The 16,883-nt window shown below is 39.3% G+C and overlaps 1 protein-coding gene across 1 annotated transcript in view; it reads left to right on the top strand.

The window, feature by feature from the left end:
* LOC104287788 (homeobox protein CDX-1-like) overlaps positions 1-14,063 on the top strand; it is a 15,973-nt gene extending 1,910 nt beyond the window's left edge. Inside the window, exons 2-3 of the mRNA XM_009886519.1 lie at positions 8,789-8,934; positions 13,809-14,063. Of these exons, the coding sequence (XP_009884821.1) occupies positions 8,789-8,934; positions 13,809-14,063 (401 nt within the window). The remainder of the gene's footprint in view (positions 1-8,788; positions 8,935-13,808) is intronic.
* Positions 14,064-16,883: the final 2,820 nt, after the last annotated feature.

Here is a 16,883-nt window from a genome sequence, read left to right as displayed (position 1 = left end):
GCTGAACACAATTTCAGTTCACAGAGAGTCCACAGAAGTCAGCAGAAAAATCAGAGTAGGTTATTACTCTTGGTGAGTAAGAATTTTGGCAACAACAAACATAACAACCCCCAAACAAACAAAAAAAGTTGTTTATTTTTTTAAAATATTTCTTCTTCACTGAATACTATCCGAGAAAAAACCAGAGGGCAGGTCTTAAAAAACTTACAGCTTACTTTTGGTTAGTCCTTACAAGGGCAATGAAATTACTCACAAACTATATGATTTACAGATGGCAGAATACTTGCTGAAAAAACACTACTTCTCATCTCTTCTTTACCTACCTGCCTTTTGCTCCTGTGGATTTAAATTGCAGCCTCTCTGATAGAAAGATGATTGGATCTGTGCTGTCCCTTATATAGTGGGGACATTGTGAGATAGACAGACAGATAGAATAGGCATTACCACATTCTAACTACCTGCTTAAGAAGTGTGCTTAGGGCTTTCTAACTTCCCAAATTTCAAGCCTACAAGGGTCAGAGCATTCACAGGAAATGTTGGGAGTCTCTCCATTCTGGAATGGTCCAACAAGATACTGAGCATCTTCGTCTCAAGCAGGATTGAAGAAATCAGCGTGTCTTAGGAGCATATCCTCCCAAATGCCCATGGGCCAGTCTAAGGCCCTCTGAAGTTAGTGGGAGCCTATCCGGTCATTTAATAGGTACTGGGTCGTGCTTTAGGGAAAAATCCAAATAAGTAATTCTCCTGCTGCCTCCTCTCCTCTATAATTTTTATTGCTAGGCCAGGAATGCTCAGTGCCAATAGGTCTGCTCCATTGGAGTTGGTTCCTTTTTCTTAATTCACTACTTTTTCCCCGTTTCAAAGCAAGGGCACTTTTGGTTTTCCCCCTTTTTCCAAAAAATAAAATAATTTTCAAAAAATTTACCTTAACAGCAACATCAAATCCAGCAATGCACTAGCAACAGACTTAAGTGAGTTTGGTTCTGAGCATGCCAGTGTTGCAAGTGACTTCAAATGCGTGACTAGGCTAACTGCAAGTACCAATGTTGTTTGCTGGATCATGATCAAAATCCTCAGCATTTTCTTAGATGGAATACATTCCTTTTTACATCCTTAAAGCTGTATGCGTACATTGAGCATTACCCTTCTGTCTCTTTGCAAAACCGTTAGGAATTTTAGTAGATGTTTTGTACAGGCAAGAGTGAAGGAATTTCTTATTCATTAGCTTTCTTTTTTTTCCCTGTGAAATAGATATGAGCCACTATTCTCAAAGATGGAGAAACTGAGGCTCAGACTTACCTGAAGTGATCAGAACAGAAATTATTTAGACAAATTAATTTTATTATTTCATTAATTGTTGGAAAATACTAGTAATCAAAAATAATACTATTTCACTATGGAAACAACAATTAAGGCAAGAGTTTTTGCAAGGTATTCTTGAAAGTGTGCAAGAAATATTCTTGTAATCTTATCCCTTTAAGATCAGGAGAGATTCTTTCCAAAGGTTTACTTACATCGAGCAGTCTGGCTTGTAACAGCTACAGAAAAAAGGCCCAGAATCAATGACATTTCCATCTCCAGAGATTTCATGAGCAGCTTCTCTTATTGGGGGCTTTGAGGCCTCATGACCTGACAGATGACAAACAAAACACTTTATTGAAATTTCTACCACTGCCTCATGCCCTACAGGTGTTTTGATACTCTGTTATCTACACAACTAACCTGGAACAAAAGAAGAAATTATTTCAAGTCTTACTCTGTAACTTTAAAAACAACATCCAACATAAAACCACGTCTTCAACTGGCATTAAGTGAAGTTATGAAGTTATGCTACTTGAAACCCCTGGAAGATCTCAGTATTTAATGCGAGACTGTCATCCTGGTTTAGTGTTACTGGAATGCATTTCTCACAGAAAAGACCTACTAAGGCTTTCATCCACCATTCTCTCTCTGGTTGAAGGATGTCTGAGTGTCTCTCCCTGCAGCTTTGGACCCAGAGGGATTAGGACTCGATCCTAAATGCAGTGCGTGTAGGATCCAATGCCTAGTCACTGCACTCTTGACAGTGTTCAGGAGAAAGCAAATGTGTTTTGACTCAGAACACCTGAAGGAGGAAACACTAACTACTTAGTATTTTCAGCCAAGAGCACCGATTGAAAAAGACCCTCATACTCCTGTCCCTGCTCCTAACCCCCACTTGGAAAGGGCAAGCAAAGCCAAGACAACTAGCAATTGTAACAGAGAACAGAACATAGCCACAACAACTAGAGATCCGAGGTTGCAATTCCACACACACACAAAAAGCATAATTACAGGCAAATTCTTTGCTAGAAAGTTGAATAAAACCACCTTAGATCAAGTTACAAACCTCCTCCTGTTGATTTCAATATTTTTATGGAGGTATGCAGTCACTCACACAGGACTAGACTTTACTTTTTGCCTTCATGAGAAAACAACATACATTTGTGGTAAAACTGTGCCCCAAACAAGGAGTTTTAACAGTTAACTACCAGGTAGTTTCAGCAGCAATGAGAATTTGCTCACAAAGCTGAAAGTACATCTTAAGATCTGCACTTACGTTACTATAAAACAGGGAGGGAACAAGTTTTGAAACAGAGGTAAATGAACGACGAGCAGAGACGTCTCCTATATATGACAGCTCTCCTATCATTCTTGTTCAATAAAAAAATTACTCTGAAGACATAAAGACAGTTTTTTCTGATGATGAGGAGGACAGGTGCTGATAGCATCATTACCAAATGCACTGTAAATGTATAGTATCTAGTCTTCGAAGGAAGAATTTATATCCCCTCAAATCTAAGGAAGAGAAACAAGCCTCTTAAGAAGCCACTCCTGCAAAATGCTGAATGCCAGAAGAACATACAACACTTGGAAAAAATTTCAGTTAATCACTTGCTTTTTAGTCTATGCAATCATTGGCAATGAGATTTCCCCTGATCTTGCCACTTTAAAATCCACCAACATTTTCTGCAGGTTCGGTCCTTCTGCCAAACAAAATCCATACAGGCTGGTCTGTCCAATCATTGTTTAAAGGTGATAAAAATCACTCTGCTTTGGATTCAATCACTTCTGTACGATGAAGATGAATACAAAAGTCTACACTAGCAAAGTGAAGGACAGAATTTGGCCAATGAGCTTTGTTACAGAATAGCAGAACATATTGAAAATATTAGCATTTTAAATAGAACAGAAGGGAAAATTCTTCAAGTCTGTTGAACGGTTCCAATTCTATGATCTTATTCTGTTCTTTTCAGCCTGAGTCATCTGAACATGTATAACAAGAGCAAATGATCAAGACCCAGCAGAACATGCAAACACAGAATTTCACCATATTTCACAAACCTTTATGCATCCAACTTTGCAATAATGAATAATCCTACTCATTGCACCAAGACTCTGGCAGGAATATTATTAGTCACCTGATACAGGATTGGATCCATGTAAGATTTTCTAATGCAATGTCAGTGTGTGCTTTTTTTCTTTCATTTAACTTTACAGAGCATCATGTGCAGCACAATGCCCATCTTAAAGACTTACTTTAAATTACTTTTGCTTCACAACTTCTGTCAGTGAAATTACACTCAGGAGAATTTGCCCCTTTCTTTTCCTACACTTTTAAAGTACATAAATATTTAGAGATAGTCCCAAAACAAGACTCTGGGTCCTGATCTCTGACAGTCCATATCTTTAGAAGACCAAAAACTAATACTAATGTCTCTCTTAATACTAAGCTAACATAAAGATGCAGATTTGAACTGAGCATACTGACTTCCAATCATCAAGTACAGACAATAACTTCCTCTGAAACAGTGTTAAACTACAGAATCCAGATTATAATGCTTTGTAAATAATACGACAGTAATCTAACAATTCTATACTATGACATCTTCTGTCCAAACTCATTAGCTTCTGGATTTTATGAATGATGCCAATTTCAGTACACGAAGAATATTGCTGAAAAGTTAAGAGAGGATGCACTGAAAAAGGGGCCAGGGCTAGTTCTAATGCTAATTTATTTTGCTTTGTAAACTAGTTGTGAGGTCTGATGGTGGGTTGGTTTTTTTTTCCTTTCCTGGCCTACATTGTCTGAGGTTTTGAGGCCTATCTGTCATATTGAGGCAACAGACCCTTTTAACACTTTGCTTTGCTTTGATATGCAGTCTTGTCTCTTCCTTCTCCCTCTTTTCTTCAGGAGTTATATTGCCGGAAAGGGTGATGATTTTCACAGCAAATAAAGAGGCCTTCTCCTAGCTTTATTGTCTTCAGAAGAAATACTCTGTGAATTTTATGACCAATGGGAAAGCTGTTCCCTTCCCCCAACTCAAAACTTGGCCAGTCACAAGAAATTGCAGAGTGGGTGTTATAGAAAAGGATTGTTAAACTATATCTCATGAAAAGTTTTCTAAGTCTGAAATGTCTTATTTCTTGTTATTCCAAAGGCACTCTTCAATAGTCACTATTTGCACAACAGGTTTTTGACAGAACTCCCTGTTCTTGAATAGCTCATTAAAACTGGGAAATCCACTCCCCCAACACAAAGGCAGTCATACTGCAAAGGTGGCTGCTTCAAAGCTCTTTTGTTTCATTTTTCTTCCACCCAACTACTAATAATGTCTCCAACCACTTGCAATTCCGTAATATAACTGTCCATGACAGAACATATTTCCAATAAAATTGACACTATATTGCTGATTCAAATGATAATCTGTCACTAACAAAAGATTAATTAAGACTATAGAAAGTCAAATGTTGGTGATTTCACACACCTACATGAGTAAAATATGCAGGATTTGACTAAAGAATTGGATTAAAATATTGACTTTCATCATTGCACCATTAAATTCTGCCATTATCTCCTGAAGAAATCTGAGAAGTGAAGAACATCCTTCTGCAGTCTCTGGGGTGAATCCATTAGTCCTACCTCAAATTTTACTCAGGTAATACTTTTCCTTGAAATAAAACGCATCACTGTAAAAGAACAGTAGAAGGTCTGCAAGATTTGGCTCAGGATGCAGTAGAGTGGCTCTATTCCATGTAACAGATGGAATTTAGACGCTGACCCTCCAAACTGTTTAGCAATTGGTTTTGTTGCTGCTGTTTGTTAACTTTGGCAAATAAAAGAAAAGTGTACTTTGCCTTTGAAAGGAAATGCCATATGCAGACTAATTCCAACTCAGCATCCAACAAAGGCATTAGGAAGACTCTCACTGACATCAATGAGAGTCTGGGGAAAGGTCTAACAGATTAAAACATGACTCTGCCAGAACTAAAAGTATCCTCTCAGAAGACCCCGGCAGATCTCAGCTCCTATTGTCTGTTGTCTCTCACAGAAGGTATTACTCCACAGAAAAAATCAAATTATTAAAGACAAGATTTACGTGACAAATCATACAGAATTTTTCTCAGATTGTTGTTGACTTTTAGGAAGGAAATGTTCTGCTTTTGCTTTTCTACTTTATAAATTATTCTCTCAACTTACCTTAAAGAAAAAAATTAGCTGTGAAAGCTCACAATCTTGCTTCAAAAAGAAAGTAAATATTACCGTTCCAACTAAAAATAAACTGAAAGCTGCTCATACAAAAATAGAAGATTTTATGGGAGAAGGTTCTGTTTTCCACATCCATTTAATTTCTTCTTCATTTTAAAAAGAACAACCCCAACCCTCTCCTACTCAGGTAATAAGGGTTTAAGCACTTAAAACCAGAAACAGGAAGGTTTATCTTGAAGTTTACCACCTTGTTTTGGCAATAGAAAAACATTTGATATTTGTCTATGGCTTCTGAATGAGAATAGAGTTCAAGATAAGATCACCTTGTTGCTCTTCTGTGTACTCCATCTTAACAACACAAAGGAGACTAAGGAAACATTTTAAACATTTTGTCCCATAGAATGACCCCAAATTCTCATTTAAAGAGGAAAAAAAAAAACCCTAACCAAACCACCGGACTGAAGAGATCAAAAGTTAAAAAAATATCAAGTGAGGCATTAAAGCACCACAGGTGACCATATGTTAAACAAACAATTTACACATCGAATGAATGAAAACAAATGTCCTAGTATTTATGTGGACTGAACTGAATAACTGCTGTCCTTTAGAGACGCTACATTTCTTACCATAATGTTGTAAAATTAACAGCACTTTTCACTTGATTATCACTGTAAACATAATGGGGCTAATTCTGCTTTCACTGCAGTTTCACAATGATAGAAATGCTACTGAAATAAGAATGTCCTACATATCTACCCCGGCCAAGCACAGCACAGCAGAGCCTTCACAGGGAAGTTAACAGGTTTAAGTCAAAGTGGTTCTGGCTACATGGATGGAGCAGAAACGCCAGCCTAAGAAAAGAACACAGTCATGCACACACCTATTTTCCCTATTGAAATATTCCAAGTAAACAGGCTGATGACCTCAAGACAGTTGGAAAATGCCCATAGCATTGTAAACTCAGTATTAATGCATAGTGCTTTGCCAGGGTTGAACACCATGGAGCACGGAAGCTGAAGGATCAAATTGATGTAGACGTTGTTCTACAAGCCTGGGAAGAATCCTAGAGAAACCCTGTCACACAGGGCAAATCAGTTAGTGTCCACAACTAGAGGTGTAACAATATTTGTTTAGAGCATCGCACTAACCAGCGCTTCCATTGCTAAACAGCTCTCTATTTAGGATCTATACAAACAGTATAAAAAGGGCCAGAGCTTGAAGGACCTTCCTTCTAATGCAAACAATACTTTGGTGAGCCAAAAATTCTTGCAAGTAGGAAAGTACTGACTGTCAAATGCTGGAAGAGAAAAAAGTGATATTGCTCTCAAGCCATTACCAGACAATGTATACAGCAAGTGGAATGCAATGCATTAAATGCAATTTAATGCAATGTCAAGCCATTACCAGACAATGTATACAGGAAGTGGAATGCAATGCTAACGTTAAATATGTTCAGCTATTAAAACAAAGAGATCACATCTCCCTCCACAGAAGGGGGAAAAAACATTAACCCATGAAACCGAATCAAGAGATAAAGTACTTCAAGATTCTGCTATAGTTCTGTACCCTGAATTCTGATCTTTGGGTGCTACTTAAACTTCAAAAGCAAGGGGAGTTGGAAGGAGGGGCTGGGGAGAAATTAGGCCGTTGGCACCACGGATACACGTAACCTCCAGCTATTCTCTCCTGCAGGAGGGAAGCTGGTTGCTCCGGGGCAGTGTGCTGCAGTAATTTACTTGGAGACTGAAATTTTACCAACTCAATGCCTGAAAATTCATTTCAGTCCTCTCCATTCAAAATTAACTGCTTGTCTTAGGAGTGCAATTATTATGTGTCTCGGGAACCTCTTTTTTGAAGACTTAGGTGTCCACACAATCTTTTCAGAAAAAGAGCTGTAAGCAAACATGACCTGTTGTATGAAACTAAGCGACATCTGCAGCAAGAGCAGACTGTTACAGGCAGCAAGCCACAATATGCCTCGAATTTTATGCATCATCTGAGAGAACGTGAATCTAAAGGGGGCTGTTCTACTACAGTGACCCCTAAGGATACAAAGATTCATGACCTACAGTACTGCAGTGGAACACACTGCAAAAAATAACCAAATAAAAATACATTCCTTGTCCCAGACAATTTACGGTCTAAATACATACATCTGAAGAAATGTCCATATAAATGTAGAGAGACAAGGAAGCACAAAAAAATTGCTTAGACTGTGGTTAGCAAACATGGTAACACTGGTCTTAACACAACAACGATCCTATCTTTCAAAAATGTAGGAAAACCTTAGGCCAGGGCTCAGGGGCCTTGGTTTTAAGCATGTGTTGATCTCATATTGATTGCCCAATATGACCACTAACAACAGAGGAAAGGTGGGTGAGAAAGGAAGCATCAGTAGCCTTTCCCATTCTCAATTCTCTTTCACTACTGCCAACATGTTCAGAAATTATCCTGTTTGGAATCCATAAAATTTCAGCTACTTGCATCTGTGTTCACTGGCTCATGTCATTTGCTATTACTTTTTAACGACCCAGATACTGCTGAGCCATGTCTGCTTCAGTCAGCTGTACCCACAGCTGAAAGGATGCAGCAATGCTGCTTGCAAAAGAACAGATGCTGCAGTTCTATTATTGTTCAGTGTCCTCTGTGAAGTATTATTGCTTTCTTTTTCTCTTTTTTGTCAACTGTCATCTGAAAATCTGTTACTATTCCCTGTGCTATTATCAAGTCATGGATAGACTATGCCAGAATTGAAGGAAAAACACAACCTCCAAGTTCCAGTAACAATCACAATATTGTATTAATTTTTCTAGAAACAAGAAGTGAGGAACTTTGGAAGCTCTCAGTATTTTCTATGCAGTAAAATATCCCTTGCAATTTCCCTCTGAAACAGGTAGCAGCGTATCAGCTTTAGGGACAGAGAAACAGAGCAATTCAATCCCAGGCAGGAAGCTTGCATAAGACTTGGGAACAGAACCCAGGTTTCCTGGCTCCTTGTTCTTAACCAGGACGCCTTCCCTTTCCCAAATGATAACAAGGGTGATAAAGAATATGAGGACCCGTTTATCATCTATTTACTAAGGAGCAAATCCAAAACCTGATGGTATGAACCTCTTGTGTTGTAAATCAAGACCGAGTCAAGGGAGCTACTCTGGGTAAGTTCATAGAGAATCGGACCTAAAATGCCCACAAATATATTTTAAATGTAAAGCCAGATATTTTGTGTTACTAAAGTTAAAAAATTCTAGCTTGAAGCAATGTGTTCTTCTTTCAAAACAGGTAAAACAAGAACAAGAGAGAAGTACCGAGTGGTTTACACAGATCATCAGAGATTAGAATTAGAGAAGGAATTTCATTACAACAGATACATTACAATCAGGAGGAAGTCTGAACTTGCTGCAAACCTAAGACTTTCCGAGAGACAGGTAGAGTATGGATCACCCATTCAGGATTTCCTTTGAATTTATTATTGCTGATGAGGACATAACCGTACTGGTTAAGAACACGAAAATGCTAATGCCTCTAATAACCAAACAACGCAACTGGGTTCCCTTTGCAATGTAGGAACTCAAACTATCCAGCTGAACGGCCTGACAGCCCTGTTTGCACTCATTTCTAAATATCCCATCAGCACTACTTCCGCTCTCATCAGGGAGCTGTGCAACACCACAGAAACAGCAAACACCAGTCTTACATACAGTCTTGTTCTGAGAAACAAGAGTTTAAAAATATCAACAAAATTCTGCCCAGATTTCACTCTGTTTTACTGGGGTAGTGGTAGCAGGGAGAAACTTTTGCTGAAATTCCTGAAGCAGAAGTCCTGGTTCTGTAGAAGTCAATAGGAATTCTCTAACCAATTTCAACAAGGTCAGTCTTAGCTCTCAGCAAAGAATGGAAGTGATGAGCTCAAGTATGTTCAGGACACTTGAAAGTATTTGTTTCTTTGGCTGCCTTTTACCTTTTGTTAAAGATTTCCTACATACTTGCTGCTCCTTTCTCCTGCCCCTATTTCCTCCCACCCCCTTCAAATTCCACCTCTATTCCAAAAACGTAAATCAAAACCCAAACCTTTCTGGTCAAAAGATAAATACAATTTGCTCTGGAATCACTCTGTGCCTCCTTCTTCAAACAGGCAATTGCAATGCCTGTGCCACCCCCTACCAAAGCAAAGCAGGTACATGGCCTCTGGCTCTCAAGCACTTCAGCTGGCTCATGCAAAAAACCGAGATAAGATGCCAGGCTAGATCTCCCACAGACACCCACAACATGGTCTGAGCATTCCATCCCATTTTACTTCGGAGTTTCTTGATGCAGTACACTGAACTAAGCAGTGAAACAGTAAATTAAAAGCTTTACTGGAGGATCTCCCTGAATAGATTTCAGGACACAATATGCTCATTTGCTGCCTTTTCTATTTGCAAACTATCACAGCACTGTTTTCCGTCAGTTATTATTCAGTATCATTCACTGAAGATTACAATTCACCATTGTTTTACGGGCTCTACTGAGCAGGGATGGTCCAAAATCCACCTAGTTGTATCACTGTTCATCCAACTTGAACTTGTCTGACACAGCACAAACTGAAAGAGCTTACAGAAATGGAGAAGTAAATACCCATTTTGCAAATATTTCTCAGTCTCCTGCTCAATGTTATTAATTAATTATTGAAAATTAAAATCATTTCAACCGGGTATAAAAAATACAGTATGTCTTTTTGCTGGCTGTTAAAACCTTAATAACTTGACTTCATTATGCTGAATTTAAAAATTATGACCCTGCTTCTTTAAACAATATTTACTTGAAACTTCCTAGCTCAGTCATAATTCCTGATAAACCTTTTTGTTAGTATATTTCATAGAATTATAGAATCGTAGAATAGTTTGGGTTGGAAGGGACCTTTAAAGGCCATCTAGTCCAACACCCCTGTAAAGAGCAGGGACATCTTCAATGAGATCAGGTTGCTCAGAACCTTGTCTAACCTGACCTGGAATGTTTCCAGGGATGGGGCATTCACCACCTCTCAGGGCAACCTGGGCCAGTGCCTCACCACCCTCACTGCAAAAAATTTCTTCCTTATATCTAGTCTAAATCTTCCCTCTTTTAATTTAAAACTATTACGCCATGTCCCTTTGCAACAGACCCTGATAAAAAGGTTGTCCCCATCTTTCTTATAAGCCCGCTTAAGTACTAAAAGGCCGCAACAATATCTCCCCGGAGCCTTCTCTTCTCCAGGCTGAACAGCCCCAACTCTCTCAGCCAGTCCTCCCAGCAGAGGGGCTCCAGCCCTCCCAGCATCTTTGTGGTCCTCTTCTGGCCCTGTTCCAACAGGTCCATGTCTTTCCTCTGTTGAGGGCTCCAGAGCTGGACACAATATTCCAGGTGGGATCTCACTAGAGTGGAGCAGAGGGGCAGAATCCCCCCTCGCCCCGCTGGCCACGCTGCTGGGGCTCCAGCCCGCGATGCAGTTCGCTTTCTGGGCTGCGAGTGCACATTGCCAGGTCACGTCCAGCTTTTCATCCACCAACACCCCCAAGTCCTTCTCAGCAGGGCTGCTCTCAACCCCTTCATCCCCCAGCCTGTACTGACACCAGGGGCTGCCCCAACCCAGGGGCAGGACCCTGCACTTGGCCTTGTCAAACCTCAGGAGATTCACACGGGCCCACTTCTCAAGCTTGGCCAGGTCCCTCTGGATGGCACCCTGTCCCTCAGGCATGTCAACCACCCCACTCAGCTTGGTGTCGTCGATATTTGAAGTGGTGATACAAAAAAAGATGTGATATATTTCTTCGGGGAAACATAGCAACTGTGTTTGCAATAGTTGCTCTTCTTCATCATCAATATATGTCACGAACGAAATGAATTCCAGTGCATAAAGCCTACATCTCTGAAGTCATTTTTGAAAATGTAGGAATAAGAAAGAAATCCCTCATCTATACTCCTGCTACTACCCTTTCATACAAATCAAACAACCCCATCATATGCATACGACTGAACACACGCTGTCCTGTCCCAGGTTCCACTGCACTCAGCCTAAAACCCGAAATGATTTTCTGGGAAAGCTTTTTTCCTGGCTATGCCAAAATCCCATCCAGGACACTGGAAGGAATATCTCTAGACAAAAGGACAAAGAACAATTGTTTAAACAAGGAAGAAAAGACGTAATACCTAATGAAGAAAAAAAAGGGCAAAACGAAGCAGTGCTATGTGGGAAGGACACAGAAATAAAGAAGATGACGAGGACAAGAAAGAAGAGATAAAAATCAGACTTCAGGGGAAGAGTAACTTGCACAAGAATTGAACAGCAGAAAAAAAAATACTGAAAGGAAGGAGGGCAACAGGTGAAGAACACGTCAGACAAGCAACTGACCATGTTAGCTTTTAGTCTAACATTACAGATCTGTATTTACTTGTAGATATTTGATAATATGAGCTTGAAGTGCCTAGTAAAGTTCTATTTGGATCACTGTTGCAGATCTGCATCCCTAGTTTAATTAAAAAACAAAAACAAAAAACAAACAGAACAAAAATCTAAATTCAAAGGTAGGTAAGAACACTGAAGCCAGAAGGTAATTCTGAAGCAGATGTTAGCTTGGTTTTCAGACTGTTTCATCTTTTCTTGCATTTTGGCAAACACATGGGTGAAATTAGATTACCTCAGCACGATTAGAATGCAAGAGATCTGAGAGTATTTGAGACTGGTTTAATGGAAGATAATTTGGTACTGAAATGATATTCCAGAAGCTAAGACAACAAAATGAACTGCCAAATGTCTGATGATAGCCTGGGACTTAAGAGACCTAGTTCGAATTTCCACAAGCTGTTGATCCAAGTTCTTCAGCTGTAAAATGGGAATAATAATGTCTCAAGGATAAGTACACCAAGACTGTCACAGAGACTCCTTAAGATGTTTTGTGGGACTTCACCACTGGTTTTCTTTTAAAACACAACCTAGTAGCCACAGATGTTATCACCTCTTACCGTTTTACTTCCTTTCTGATCATCATTCTCCTTCCCTTTCTAGCTTGTAGCAAAGGAGTATCAAATCAGTATTTCTCAGCAAACCATTGATTTTCCTTCGGGTTATAGAAAACCGTGACAAAAGTGTTTCCTTTGCGATCTGAACACCAACAAGAAAACAACATATCTGAATGAGGTAGCTTGACTAGACGTAATACAGAGCCACTTCCTTTGATAAATAGCTGGTGTGCACTGCTTTAAATTCAACATTGGGGATTCACGCCAAAGACATTTCAGTTCCCTTAGAACATTCACTCTTTCACACCTGAACAAGTTCTGCTGTATTTTCAATTGCCCATTGCTCATCAACTTCATCTCATGTCCTCTCTTGTTCCATCCTAATCAAAACCCAGATACCTTTCAATTTCTTCCCAAAGACGCCTGCATTTCTGCAATAGAGCAATGACTATGGTGTAAAGCAGTGGACTGTGCAGGAAGCAACAACAGATTCTGGCTCCATCTATGAATTCAATAAAAGGCAGTTAGCTATTAAGGCACCACTTACACAATATTTTGAAGCAACGTTGTGTACCAAGAGTAGTGCACTGGTGAAATTCTGCTCAGAAGCATGTTTCCATTGGCTTACACATTGGAGCTAATCAATTAATGTGCAGCATCCAAACAGCAAAGCTTTTGTGCCTCAGTTTATAGGCCAGTAACAGGGTTTGACTTGCTCTGACTAGGGCATATAGTAGCCTAGAATTGTCTAGGTTGGAAGGGACCTTTAAGATCAAGTCCAACCATTAACCTAACACTGCCAAGTCCACCACTAAATCATGTCCCTCAGCACCATGTCTACCCATCTTTTACGTACCTCTAGGGATGAGAACTCCACCACTTCCCTTGGCAGCCTGTTCCAATGTTTGATAACCCTTTCTGTGAAGAATTTTTCCTACTATCCATCCTAAACCTCCCCATGTGTAATAGTTTTCAATGTAAAGATATTCTCACATTCTTTTGGCCGTCACTATGATACATGAGATTCTGTTCTGTTAGATTTTGTACAAAAAAAAAAAAAAAAATCAAAGCTCATACCATAAAGAAATACCAATAAAACTAATACTGGAAAACTTTACCAGGCTATTAATAAATATTTTATTACCAGATAGGAACAATTGCCTGCATGAAAAACAAGCAAACAGCTCTGTTGTCTCAGTTTGCCACTGCCTTTCTCACTGGTCCTCATGCAGCTGATTTTACTTATCACCCTTGACTATATACATAAAGCACCACATTGCATTCCATTAGCAACTGAAGGAAATTTTCCTCTGCTCCTCTGCAGGTGAAAATCTGGTTCCAGAATCGCAGAGCCAAAGAAAGAAAATTAATGAAGAAGAAAATGACTCATTTTGATGGCAGCAATCTTGGCTCTATGCAGAGTGACTCTGGCTCAGTGAGCCCGATGCCAGTTCCTGACCAACAGACTCATTCAGAAATGCCCAGTTCTTTATTCCCACCTCCACCTCCTCCGCCTCCGCTTCCCATGAATGGTTTGCAGCACAATGGGAACCTGCAGCAGGTAGTGGCCTCTCAGTAAGGCTGCCTGAAGAGCTACCGCATAACGAAAATTATAAACTACCAGTACATGGAGCACTACAGTACGAAAGAGAGAGGACAGCTGTAGCTGTTTTGCAGGAGTCCCCAGCATGACACAGTTCTGTGCACATAAGTGTCAAGTACAGTAAAGCAAGAGCCACTTGCCAGGTCTGCAGGATAGTGCAAGTTCCCAAGAGCAATGGAACTGCTGTGTGCCAGGAGTCCTAGTTGCAGGGAGCCTCTGCAAGCAGATGCCATGCTGAGTCTGTGCCACAAGGCAAGCATCCCTCCAGCCATGCAGCAGGTGGGTAGGCACTGGGAGGGAGGAGAGCTGAGGACCAGATACGGCCACTTGTTACAGTACACACTGCAGACAAAAAAAAGCACAAAATGTGCCCCAGGCAATACAACGTTGCTGAGGCAGTAAGGGCAGCTGCACGGGAGTGCTCTGCCTGCCCCTCGCCCCTAGGTAAAGAGTATATTCATTCTCCTTTGATCTCCACACAGGTTCCATGTACTAATCTCACTTTCATAGGCTTTACACATGGATCTTGATAAACGAAAACCTGGCTTCTATGTTTTGACCCACTTGATGGAAAGCCTGGGTTGTGGTGATTGCACTCACTACATGTTAAGGGCAAAGGTCAGGGATGAGCTTTTTGGAATTTTTTGGTTTTGACAGGTGTGATTTCCAATGCTCCATGCACTCTTCAATCTTACCATAAATGTTTCAAAAGCATTCTGGAATTATGAATCTTGGCCCAAGTTCATTTTTGACAGAAGAACAATCATGTCAGACTCATTTTGTATCCTAAAAGAAAAAGCAAAGGGGGGGAAATACTTTTAAGAAGAGTAGGTATTTTAATAAGTGACTGCATTTCATGAGACAGCATAGCCCATGGATAAAGATGCAATAATTGCATTCAACTCATATTAAATTTGGTCCAGCTTTCAGAGCTATTATGACACTAAAATAAAAAAATAAACTAAGAAGCCAAATTAATGAAAGACAAAGCAAACGTATAAGCAAAAATATAAGCTCTCAGCGTTTTTTAAGTGGGTCTCAATTCCTTAAGTATTGATCCCTTCCATACTAAGTGGAATTTGGTAGGTAATCAGAATAATCCAGATACTTGCTTCCTAAGATGACTAACAATTGCATGTGCATAACTTGTCTGCAAAAGGAAAATTTTTAAAGTACGCAAGTGATTTGGGAATTTATACTGTCATTGCCAAACACAATTTAGAAATTTAGGATGCCTATCCTCACTAATTTTCATCAAGGTGTCCTCCTAAACATCTCGTCGCTGTTGCAAATAAGACTTAGGAGCATTAAGTCATTTAGGCACTACATTCTTGTTTTTTTTTTTTTCCTTAATTATAACAAATAGTACTATTAGGTCATCAAAATGTTGGTAATGTAAAATTACTTTGTATATAAAGAATATTAAAATAAATGACTTTTTTTCATAATCCTTTTCCAATGTGGTATCAGCTACTGTAGCAAGTGAACATGCCAACTTTCATGATTAGTCTGTTATTGAAATGTAATATCAAATTTAAAAGCAGGATGATGGTAAAAAAGCTTACAAAAAGTAGAGGAGAATGGTAAGACCAGGATGGTTCTAAGAGCTGGCAGTTTTCACTATTTCTTAATTTTATTTATCATTTTACGGTTGCGAGAAGGACTCTTACTAAAAAAGAGTAAAATACCAACTTTAAATAGACACAGCTACATTCTAAAATTCCCACTCTGTCCTTTCACAATGCTGCTCCAATTGCAGGCAACAGCAGTTCGGAGCTTTGCGTGGGTAATACAAATGAGATGAAGAAACTGCAATTCAAAGTCCAGCAACAGAAAGACTCCTACTGATTTCCATGTATTATGAAAAGCAGAACATGACAAACAGCACGTGGGAACAAAAGTGATTTACCGTCCATATTGATGAGCATGGCAACCAAACCAAAACACTGCTCTCCCAAAAGAGATATCCATTAGATGTGTCCAAAAGAGGAATCCATTGGAAGTACACAGAACATCCATTTTGTCTACAGAGGGAAATGCTAGACATATTCTATCTACAGTTATCACACGCACATATATTTAACTTAATAGAGACTGAAAAATGTTCAAGGACAAGAGCGTCCTCAGTCCTCACATTGGCCAATTAAACAGAATTATGCTTGTATACGAGAAACAAATCAATAAAAATTTCCAGACTTAGATTTCAAAAGGTAAGAATACAGAGGGAAACTTTGTCTTTTGTACCAATATACAATAATTTATGACCTAGTTGTAGCTAAGTGCACAGAACCCTGGCCCCAGAGTTTTGCAGGATCAAGTTCACAGCTACCTATTTTAATCACATTTCCATGACATAGTTTAATTTTGTATTAAAATTTTAAAAAGGACAAAGTCCTTCAAGAAAGAACTTTAAGAAAAAAAATGTATCTGAACACAACTTCTTTCTTTTTAAAATTATTTAAACATCATTCAAAGTAAGGGGGATCTGGCAAAACGACCTGTTTTATCTTGTTTACATGTAGAAGAGTTATTGAAGAAGATAAGTGACCACTTTGAAGATCTGCCTCATTTCTGTTCCAGTTTGCTGAAAGCATGCTTGCTATAGGTTGCTATGTGCTTCCAATCAGAAGTTGTTAAGTACACAAAATAAGGCTGGATTTTATTTGCAGAAGCACACGTTCAAAGGTTAAAATTTATTGCTCCAAAAGCAGTATCTATAAACCAGGGCAATACCTTAGAGATTATTAACCTTCTAGTTATACCAGTGATTGTACATTTAAAAAAAAAAAAAACAAA

The sequence above is a fragment of the Charadrius vociferus genome, unplaced genomic scaffold (genome assembly GCF_000708025.1).
Source record: "Charadrius vociferus isolate BGI_N301 unplaced genomic scaffold, ASM70802v2 scaffold506, whole genome shotgun sequence".
NCBI lineage: Eukaryota > Metazoa > Chordata > Aves > Charadriiformes > Charadriidae > Charadrius > Charadrius vociferus.
Note: the sequence above shows the minus strand (reverse complement) of the source record. Positions and strands in the feature narration are given on the sequence as shown.